Source organism: Pavona decussata, unplaced genomic scaffold (assembly GCF_977016875.1).
Source record: "Pavona decussata unplaced genomic scaffold, jaPavDecu1.1 SCAFFOLD_258, whole genome shotgun sequence".
Taxonomy (NCBI): domain Eukaryota; kingdom Metazoa; phylum Cnidaria; class Anthozoa; order Scleractinia; family Agariciidae; genus Pavona; species Pavona decussata.
In genome coordinates this window covers 216,328-227,500 of record NW_028145661.1, presented here as the reverse complement: position 1 = coordinate 227,500, position 11,173 = coordinate 216,328, and the positions used below count along the sequence as shown (strand labels likewise).

The window sequence follows — 11,173 nt, the reverse complement described above, 5'->3', positions numbered from 1 at the left end:
GAAGAGAACGGCAAAGCTCCAGTTGTTTCGTTGACGGCAGTTTACACTTTTTACGGAATGCGATACTTTACAGTTTTTCGCTTTCAGTGATCTTTAGCTTGTTCTCGAGAGGTAGTTTGATTCCCTGTAACCTTATCCGCAACTTGTACCTTGCTTTTGTCTTTCCTGGAATTAAACAAGTTTACTTTCCTTTAAAATTTTTTTACCTTTTCCCCAAACAAACGCTTTTGACCTGAAGCGAAATCTGACGTGGAGATTTTGGAAGCCAACTGACAAACTTTGACGTGATTGACATATGACAGAATGGCATATCCTGCTGACTCCCGCGAGATTCCCGCATGTTGCGAAAAATATTTGAAGGATAATAAACACAATAGCCTCCATTTGACTTTAAAAATATGCTCAGATATTTGTCCTTGGACATTATCTGCTCCTCGAAGCTCACAGTTTTCCTCGAGCTTCGCTCTCGGAAAACTGTTCGCTTCTCGGAACAGATAATGTCCGCGGACAAATATCTGAGCATATTTTCGCGCCAAATGGAGGCTATTGTTTATATAACGGCTGAAAATTATTGTCTTACCATCTTCATCTTTATCAAAATTGATTGCCTTTAACCTGATACAACCAAAGAAATTAAAACAATATTGTTAGTAAACTTGAGGAAGCCAAGAGGCATAATAAATTCCTTGAATACTGTGTCATGGCAATTACATGACTGTAAATAAAACAACCAATTTAAATTTAATTAGTATGTTAATTGACAAACAAGATCACTTACATCAAATCAACTTCAGTATTATCAAGTGCAATGTCATAAGTCCGATTCAAAAACATTCCCAACTGAAAAGAAAAGTTTCTGTCCATTAATTTTATAAGACAATATTGAGTAGACATCATGTTAAAAGGTTTGACATTCTTTGACATACTTCTAAAGCTGACACCTTGCCATTAGTGTCTCCATCACTAGCAAGTAATTGCTGGCAGTTCTCTTTCTTTTCCTTGTAAGTCAAGGCTGCAAATTCAAACAAAACGCAGATTATAAATTGGTGATTGGAACCATTTGGTAAATTATCCCAGGTGGGAGGGGTATGGTTCCACACATTGTAAATTATCAGATTCAGGAGATTACACAATCCATATAAGACCCACAAAATGTTCACGATGACTGGTCAGTTGCCTGAAACAACTATTTAAGCCAAGAAGTATTCTTTTAGGACCATTTTGCCTATATATCAATAATTTACTGTGACATAAATGCAAAGGAATACTACTACCATCACTAGTACCTGATCGACTGTGCATTCTTCTTCTTCAAACTGACCACATGCTGAAAGTAATAGTTACCTTCAGAATTGAATCAGGTTATAACAACAATGATCATACCTCCATATAAGTTGCCACACAAGGGACTCCCAAAATTATGTGATGTATAATTTGTGCATAGTTTCATAACAAAAATTCAGATCAATTTATGCATGTTAAATTTCAGCAATATGTGTACAGTCACGTACTTATAAACATTTTATAGCAATCATCATGAATAACTGATAAACTCACATTTTTCATCTTCAGTATCAGGCATTGTCGTACTTTCCGATAGACCAGCTTTACTGGCAAGTTTTATTATATGCTCACATTCCTCTGTACTTAAAAAGTCAGGAATCTCTAAGAGAACAAAAAATTACAGACATAATTAATCTAATAACTAACTAGAGGACATCTTTTTTTTTTCTTTGCTTAAAAAACAAAGAGGTGATTCTTAATTGGGGAGGGGGGTACTCCCGACAATGAACTATATGGGGAGGCTCTGCCAAAAAAAGGGTTCCCTTTTTCAGGATGGAGGTATATAAAAGGGTGGGGATTTCACGAGTTGAAGTATAGAAAAGGATAGGGAAAACTGTCATTTAGATATTTAAAAGGGCCTTTCAAAATATCCCCAACAGACCCAATGAAAAAAGATAGTGTTTCTACTGTAAGTATATGAAATGGGTACCATTTCCTGTGGAAGGTATATGAAACGGTTACTTTTCCTGTCAAAAATGGGATATTATTAAAAGGGTAAGGGTTTGGACCTTTGGGCGGAGCCTCCCGCTCTAAAACTTTTACTGAGTACCCCCCGCCCCTGGATTATTCAATGTCTTAAGTGTTAACAAAACTTTTCACAACTATTACTATACGAAATATAGGGAGGGCAGTGAGAAGAATATGCTTGTGTTGATATTTGGGCTTAAAGGGTTGAAGGTACTTTGGAGGAAGGGATGATATTGGATGGAATTAAGGAGGCTCAAGGCAGTTTTTTTTGGCTTAGGGTGGAAGTTTTGAAATTACAATCTCGCATACAAGATAAACTTCGATCTCCTTCATACTACATCATCATTTCAACATATGATCAAAGTTAATTTTCTCATCGGTTTCCAAGCAACAGCTATTACCATAGCAACGGAAGCGCATAGCCTCTCATTTTCAACATTGTCAATTATCTCGAAACCTAGTCAGACACTTTATGACGAAACTTTAGGGATTTAAACTACTCAATCTAGACAACTTGTAGGCGAAATTAGAAAAAAATCTGTAAGAGCGTTTTCAAGTAAATAATGAATCAATTTTTACAGGGTGATTTTGTTTATTCCAGCATTTTTCACCAATATCTCTGGCAAAATAAAACTTGACACTTTGTCTTTTCTGTCAAAAGGTCATTGCTAATAGCAAAACATTCTAAATGTACATTGCGCTTTATGGGTGTCTCCGATTTTAAGATATTTATGTTTGAAAACAGTTAAAATAAAGCGCAATTGAATGAAAAAGTTCCTACTTTGCATAAATCGAGATATCTTTAAAATACCCCGGCAGATTTTTCTGTTAAATTACAAGCCGTTAGAGTAAGAATTCTTTTCGATATTCACACAAGTTTTAGGCTCAAGAACCGAAACCGGTGTTAGATAAGAAGGCTGAATCTTGGTCAAGTTTCAGTCGTTATTCGCTTTCCCCAAACAAGAGTTTTATTTTGTTTGTCCCGGTCTATTCCACTGCTATTCACGTGCTGTGAATATTTATGATTACGTAAAGTCGTGCAAAAGGTAAAATTTACATAAATATATGCTCCTGCTTCTCAAGTCTTCCATTGTAAATTTTACCTTTTGCACGACTTCACGTTATGATAAATATTCAAAGCACGTGAATAGCAGTGAAATAGACCGGGACAAACAAAATAAAATTCTTGTTCGGAGAAAGCGAATAACGACTGAAACTTGACCAAGATTCAGCCTTCTTATCTAACACCAATTTCGGTTCCTAAGCCTGAAACTTGCGTAGATATCGAAAAGAATTCTTACTTTAACCGCTTGTAATTTAACAGAAAAATCAGTGGGGGCATTTTAAAGATATCTCGATTTATGCAAAGTAGGAACTTTTTCATTCATCTGCGCTTTATTTTCACAGTTTTTAAACATAAATATCTTAAAATCGGAGACATCCATGAAGCTCAATATACATTTAGAATGTTTTGCTATCAAGAAAGACCCTTTGACAGAAAAGACAAAGTGTCAAGTTTTATTTTGCCAGAGATATTGGTGAAAAATGCTGGAATAAACAAAATCACCCTGTAAAAATTGATTCATTATTTACTTGAAAACGCTCTTACAGATTTTTTTCTAATTTCGCCTACAAGTTGTCTAGATTAAGTAGTTTAAATCCCTAAAGTTTCGTCATAAAGTGTCTGACTAGATTTCGAGATAATCGACAATGTTGAAAATGAGAGGCTGTGCGCTTCCGTTGCTATGGTAATAGCTGCCGCTTGGAAACCGATGAGAAAATTAACTTTGATCATATGTTGAAATGATGATGTAGTATGAAGGAGATCGAAGTTTATCTTGTATACGAGATTGTAATTTCAAAACTTCCACCCTAAGGCCAAAAAAACTGCCTCGAGCCTCCTTAAAAGGTAAGATATTCAAATCCAGCATGGGTACTAGGTTATTAGTTGTTGGCTCTTAGTATTTAAAGCTGAATTTAAAAAGTTCCCTTTTTCCACAAGTAAAATAAGTTATTGGTGGGATTCACATTTCACTTACCGAACAGAAGTGGCCTCAAACTTTTAGTAATTAACTGGTGCACCTGGCCCTCTGTCAAGTTAATGCTCTGAACATGGCCAACCTGATGATAGTAATATCATTATCATTCTCTGCCAATGTTACATTCAGGGAGGAGTACAAGGGCAGAAGTGAGGCATTTGATAGATTATCCATTCCCACCCATTTGACAGTCAAATTAACCAGACAACACATCCAATACTGATACAGTATGCAAGGGATTTTGAGCCATATTATGGCCCCAAGGAGTGGATTTTAATAATTTGTTTATCAACAGCTCAAATGCCCCATATCTGCTAGGTAGGTGCATAACTGTAAAACAATAACAACATTGTTGTTAATCCTTGCTGTTAAACAAACTTATCCTTCGACTACACTATATCCTTCCTGTATTTTTATGAGGTCCTGTGAATGGAAGAATTCAGGATAGGTGATTATGCTCACAATTTTAAACAGAGTTCAGTCATGTTAAATTAACGGGACAAACAATAACATGGACAAACTTCTCCTGGAATGAAATAGGGGGTATAGAATGGTCCTTGAAAAATTATGGGTCTCCGCAAATTTTCGGGGAGTCTCGAAATCTCAGCGTCTCAAACTAGAGTCTCGGAATCTTGAGCTTGTAAAAAATAAAGCAGGTCTCAGAATCAAACTACAAAAGGCCGGCCGTTGACATTGAATGCGGGCAGTTAACGAAAGCTGAAATAAGTAATTAAGACCGACGCATTCCATGGTCATATTTATCTCACCTGTACACCATCATGCCTCACAAGTTTCGGATAAATTTGCTGTCTTTGCTGAACGTTGCAAGGATGGTTTGGCGTGGTACAGGTTTCATCGCTACCAGAGGCCACATCACGCGAAATACGTTTAAAAAACAAAGCTAAAATTACCAGCCATGTACGAAACATCTCGGAAAATCAAATGAACCCGGCGACTTCAGTGACAAATATAATAGTTCCAGCAAATATACAAGGGATTGAGGAATACATGTTTTTGCATGAATCCGACTAGCCGTGGGAGGCTAGAATCCGACAGGCGTTTTTTAATATGTGGGAGACTGGAACCGAACATATTGGTCCGCACATCGGTCCGCACCGTACCCCCTCCCTCCCCCCTCCGCCCCCTTCAAGTTCCGCTTCTATAACTGATTGTTTCGCAAGGGGTGTCTCGAAAACGCAGACCTCGAAAACGCAGACCACAGACCTCGAAAAAGCAGCTGACCTCGAAAACACAGAGCTGTCAAAAATTGTACTTGTAGTTCATACAAAATTAACATTTAAAACGCATGATCAGATGTCACGATACAATAGTAACGCAACAGAGTACGTCACATTTAAAGAAAATCCAACAAAGACGAGGCAGGGAGGACTGAACACAAAACATCGTAGTCTTCTGCCAAAAATTCGCTACTGGCGGTCAGAGATGTCCTGTTGAGTTACTGAAGCAATACCTTAGTAGACGTCTTCAAGAGCTGCGAGACAAAGGTCCTTTTTACCTTGCCTTAAGGTGGTATGTACCTCAAAAAAACGCAAAATTTTCGAGTATTGGTTAAAAAAATTTCCCATTGAATTTCAAATCTCCAATGCTTTGTTCTCATTTTTAGAGGTATTTTTGTTCTAATACCTGAACGAAAAAAGATATATTCGAGCTCAAAGAAGGTGATGTTGGTTCGTTGCCATGGTAACAGGTTTGTTTAGGCGTCACTTTTGGCGTCAAAAAGGGGGGCAAATTATCGGGATTTGCCCTAAATTTGCCGCCACTTTTCTCCTCTGGGAGACTGGGACCTATTATGAGCTTCTGACCTCGTTTTGATGTTGCGTGAACGAAATACCGCCATTTTGTTTTCCAAAATATTGCTAGAAATGCCAAAACCTAAGTTTGCTTCGCAAAGACGTAAGAAACGTAAATTTTACGGCAACAGATTCGTCAATAACAATAAGGAATACCGCGAGGATGTAGGAAATGGTTCTGATGGGCTTGAAGATGAATTAAGATCGCCGAATACTTCAACTGCCTCAACAGCTGACGATCACGAAAAGGGAACTTTGTCTGCCTCTTATCGGAAGCTCAAAGAGGACACCGAAGAAAAGAAACCAGCCGTTGAACCTGATGAAGCATCGACTTCCAGTAGTTGGCCGGCGATTACAGGCTTTAGGTTCTTTGATATGGAAATTCTGTGCGATGTGTTCTCCATGTTGAGATGTCAACAATGTGGTCAGCTAGATCTCCTGTTTATGGAAGACGAAATAAATAGGAAGGGCTGTGCCTCGAGTCTGCGTTTATTATGCGAAAATTGTGGCTGGAAACATTCGTTTTATACCTCCAAGCAGCAAGGAAAAAGCTTTGAGATAAACAGACGAATTGTTTATGGCATGAGAACCCTTGGAAAAGGGCATACAGCTGCAAAAAAATTTTGTACTTTAATGAACATGCCCCCACCCCCTGCTGCAAAAAATTATTCGAAGATTTCCAGCGTCATTACGTCTTCTTTGCGATCTATTGCTAAAGAAAGCATGAGCAAAGCAGCTGAAGAAGTCAGAAATCTGAAGGAGCAAAATGATTCTGCTGGAACTGAGCCTATAAATTGTGGTGTGTCTTGTGATGGGACATGGCAGAAAAGAGGATTTTCATCAAGAAATGGCTGTGTAACTGTCATATCTATTGACACAGGAAAAGTGCTTGATGTTGAGGCCCTCAGCCAGGCATGTAAGCAATGTGAGTTACATGAACATTTAGATAAGAACAGTGAAGAATACCAGAGATGGAGAGCAGACCACATTGCATGCAAAGCTAATTTTAAAGGCTCTGCTCCTGCCATGGAACCTGAAGGTGTTGATCGTATATTTAAGCGATCTGTGGAACTTCACAACTTGCGGTACACTGAATATTATGGAGATGGTGACAGCAAAAGCTTTAGCAAAGTAAAGGATGTTTATCAAGCTTCTGGTTTTATTGTTAAAAAAAAAGAGTGCATTGGTCATGTGCAGAAAAGGGTGGGCGCAGCGCTTCGTAAGTTGAAACGTGAAAACCCAGGCCTGGGAGGAAAAGGCAAGTTAACCGATGCAACAATCGACAAGCTCCAGAATTACTATGGAATTGCCATTCGTTCCAACGTGGGGAATTTAGCAGGAATGAAAAAAGCCATCCACGCCAGTCTTATGCACTGTGCTTCCAGTGAGTCCCGCTTACTTCACGACCACTGCCCTCCTGGCAGCACAAGCTGGTGCCGGTACCAGCAAGACAAAGCAAACAAGACAAGCCTCTACAAACATGGACCTGGACTTCCCTTGCCAGTTATTGCTAAGCTAAAACCAGAATATGTGAGACTAAGTGATGATAGCTTGCTTGAGAAGTGCTTGCATGGGAAAACCCAAAACCAAAACGAGGCACTGAATGGTATGGTATGGCAACGCACCCCCAAGGAAGTCTATGTCGGTAGAGAAATTCTTGAGATGGGCCTCTATGATGCTGTTGCATACTTCAATATGGGCACTTCTGCTGTTTTGAAACTTTTTGATGCTCTGGGCATACCTCCAGGAAAGTTCACAGAAGCTGGATGCCAGCAACTGGATCAGACACGTGTTCACCTGGCACAGAGAAAGAGCCAAGGGGACACAAAAAGAAGAAGAAAAGTTCTTAGAGGCAAAAGAAAAAAGAAAGATGACAAGAGAAAGGAGGCAGAAGGTCCCAACTATGCCCCTGGACAGTTTTAAACATTTTAAACCTGATATTCTGTGTTGAAATTCTTGTTAAACAATTTTGTAAACTTTTAAAGCCTTTTTCTCAAAATTTAGAATTTTGCGAAACTGCAAAAACTGTAACATTGATATTTCTGTGGGGATTTGATGGATTTGTCTCAATTTTTCAGTGAAATTAGTGTATATATTGTTGCATACAATGAACTACAATTAGCCAGTTTGGTCTAAATGGCTCTTTAAATCAGAATTTTGAATGTTGAAGTTTGTGTAAGTTTTGGCTTCTTGAGAAATTGACATTGTAAATATCCAATCTAATAGTTCAGTATGGCATTTTTTTAGTTTATTGTATAGTACTGCCCCTAAAAATTATTCCCTAAAAGTTTCATTAAGTTCTGTTGAAAACATCAAGAGTTAGGACTGTTATAGTGGAGGCAGCTTACAGCGGGTAAAGCCCCGCCCCTCTGGTTACCATAGCAACATAATTGGCATACAAGTACATAAGTAGACTTGTATTGTGGTCTAGATTAAAGGTGCATTGGTTGCATTTTGAGAAAAAGCTTCACAAAAAAGTTCATTTTTTGAGGTATATACCACCTTAATCGAAAATCCCAAAACAAATGTTTGGTACAAGAAGCAGCGGCTCGGAGTAAACAGCATCGCCGATATGATAAAAGAGCAATTTTGAGAACTTTCAAAACATTACTCGTGCCCATAAATCACGAAATGCACTATGCTATACATACTTTAGAGGACTACTACAAACTTATAGTCCACCATGATTTGTCAATTATTTTATATATTACGCAGTGTAATTAATTTTCTTTTTTGTTTTGTTTTGTTTTGTTTTTTTTAGCCTAGGGGATACGTTACAATTGGACCTCTGTTCTGTTCGTTTCTCCGGTCACGCCATGCTGAGCATTGTTATTCTTCTTCTTTTTCTAATGTCATATGTCAATTTGTCATATGTTCCTTGTGAAGAATTACAATAAACTAAACTAAACCACAGCATTGATCAGCAAATCTTTTAAAGCGAGTCTGTCTGAAGTCTTTCTGTTTTAAATATCTTCAGTTTTCAATATTCAGCACACGCTTAGCCGCAAAGCTTTCAAGCCATTTACTATACATTTACAAAATTTTAGATGGCTGTAAAATGTTAATTTTCTCTTTTGAGCCGCTACAACAACTACAGTGACAAGTACTTGAATACTAATTTCACTGAGGAATCGATCTATATTCAGCCCCTTTTAAACCAAGGACGTTTCTGGTTCTGAAGTTTATTCCACACTGAATTTCGTGATATGAAACATCTGCTTACTTTAATCATGACATAGTAAACTCGGTCATTTGAGACCCACTTCAGGTACGACGCTTGAAATGGTCTCAGTCATTTATGCGGAATCAATACAGCGAAAAGATGGCCTGTGTCAAAAAACGTTTCTGAATAATTAGATTTACTGCTGAAAGGTTTTCTATTCCGTTGAATGGAAAAAACAGTTGCAGTAAAAAACAAACAGGACTTTCTTGTTTCCGGGAGTTTAATTTCACATAAGGCATGGCACTTTATACCCGGTGATTTGTGCTGTCATGCCCACCCATTACACCTGCAAACGACACCTTCTTTCCAATTAATCTACATTCAGTTAAAACTGACTGTTTATTCAAAGATTATTTTGCCACGGTTTTGCCATTTTACAGTCTTCGAAAAAATGTCGTAAAGTCAGACAGATCTTATGTCAAAATGGCAGGGAACTCTGTACGGGTTTTAGGCCTTGTCACAATGAATGTCGTTCTTAGCGTGTTTGGAACAGGCATGAATTCGACGGTAGTGTTTGTAATCTCGAAGAACAAAGAACTTCGTAAAGGGCTTAATCTTTTTATTTTAAGCCTTGCCTTGGCGGACCTTCTAAGCAACATTTTGGCCCAGCCAATGTACATTTATTTGCTTCTAAACGAAGAAGAAAGCGACCTAACCACGCTGAAAAAGTTCTTCCAGTTCTTTGCCTTCGTAAGCTTACACGTTTCAACAAATAACTTAGCAGCCATTACACTTTACCGGTTAAGGGCGCTGTCCCGATTTTTCAGGCACATTATTCTTATCTCCAGAAAACAAGCTTGGTTTGTTCTTGTAATCGTCTGGGTAGCAGGTGGAGTATCGGCGGTTGTCTTCAACACCGAGCCAGGAAAAGCAGCCGCGAAATATTTACACGTAATTGTTATTGTAGTGTGGATTTGCAGCTACGCAGGAATTTTCTGGCTCGTTAGAAAAGACAAGCACCAGATTGCTGCGAAAAAAGACTTTCCGACAACTCCTGCTTTGATGGCAAGCTTAAAATACGAGAGTGAAGCAGCTAAAACGGCCGCCATTTTGGTGGGTAGTTCTTTGATCTGTTTCGTTCCTGATGTTGTGTTTGAATTCCTTGGAAACGTGGATCATATTAGGTTGTCTTGGGGGTACACAGTTCTCTTCGCCAGCGCTGTGATAAACCCTTGTATATTTGTCTGGAGGAGTCAGCAGTTTAAAACCGCTTTACGCAAAACTGTGAGATGTTTATGAAGATGGAGTAAGAAACGAACTGTTGTAGTTAGATTTGTAATAGAAAAACTGACAAGGATACTGAAAACTTTTCCAACTGATGTTGATAACCGCTTATCGCTGTAGGTTAGGAGCGATTGATCACATGTCTGTTGTCATGTTTTCTGTTTCCGCTTAAACAGGAATAGATATATTCCTTCTAGCTTTTTTAGTGTTAATTTCAAATTTCACAATTTAAGGCTGGTATTTGATCGAGGGCCTAAAATGTTTGACAATACAGTAACCCCCTGAAAACATAAGTTAATGCTTGAATTTATTTATAATGTAAAAATAAAACTATAAGCCAAAAAACAACTGCTGTATATTTGTCATTTTTCTTGTATGCCTCTTGGCATTTATATTTTTTATAAACGTTCGGTGGCGCCGGGAAAACGAGCTCGAAAGGTTTATGTCGGCCATGGATCGGAGGATCATAGGAAGTTCAAAAGTGTCGAACTTAACAGTTGAATTTCATGATCACGTACAAAGCAAGATTGAAATGAATAATGATCGCTAATTCCACCACAATTAATTAAGTCTCATTTTGACAACAAAAACGTCACTCCTACAAGAGAAAAGTTGTAATATCTACCGAGTGTATCTTAATGTTAGGAGACGACTATAAATTTCGAATTAAGGCGAGATATTTTTCAAGACAATTAATTTCACCTCTTAACGTTAAATTTGAATTAAAGAGACAATGTTCGAACAGGAATAGGATTCTGTAAATTGTAGCAGGTGAGACACTTTTTCAATTAAATTTTCAATAGCATTCGTGACAATTCACACACTAGAATCAATAAACCATCCTC

General features: G+C 38.1%; 3 protein-coding genes across 4 annotated transcripts in view; 2 read left to right on the top strand and 1 right to left on the bottom strand.

Moving 5' to 3' along the window:
• The window catches only part of LOC146456307 (transmembrane prolyl 4-hydroxylase-like), a 12,993-nt gene extending 7,900 nt beyond the window's left edge, over positions 1-5,093 (bottom strand). Inside the window, exons 1-6 of one of the 2 annotated variants that reach the window (XM_085093247.1) lie at positions 4,838-5,093; positions 4,071-4,152; positions 1,558-1,665; positions 927-1,012; positions 779-840; positions 581-615 (exon numbers count right to left, since the gene is read on the bottom strand). In XM_085093247.1, coding sequence (XP_084949373.1) covers positions 581-615; positions 779-840; positions 927-1,012; positions 1,558-1,665; positions 4,071-4,152; positions 4,838-4,999 — 535 coding nt within the window. In that variant the 5' untranslated portion in view covers positions 5,000-5,093. Of the gene's footprint in view, positions 1-580; positions 616-778; positions 841-926; positions 1,013-1,286; positions 1,328-1,557; positions 1,670-4,070; positions 4,153-4,837 lie in introns of those variants that run through there. The other variant, XM_085093248.1, reaches the window with a different exon arrangement.
• Positions 5,094-5,953: 860 nt separating this feature from the next.
• On the top strand, positions 5,954-8,391 carry LOC146456306 (uncharacterized). Its single transcript, XM_085093273.1, has one exon. It carries the CDS (start codon positions 5,954-5,956, stop codon positions 7,802-7,804), a length of 1,851 nt encoding a protein of 616 aa, XP_084949399.1. The 3' UTR covers positions 7,805-8,391.
• A 1,123-nt stretch (positions 8,392-9,514) lies between these two features.
• LOC146456305 (adrenocorticotropic hormone receptor-like) lies at positions 9,515-10,848 on the top strand. Its single transcript, XM_085093244.1, has one exon. The coding sequence runs from the start codon at positions 9,528-9,530 to the stop codon at positions 10,341-10,343; it is 816 nt and encodes a 271-aa protein (XP_084949370.1). The 5' UTR covers positions 9,515-9,527; the 3' UTR covers positions 10,344-10,848.
• The last annotated feature ends 325 nt before the right edge of the window (positions 10,849-11,173 follow it).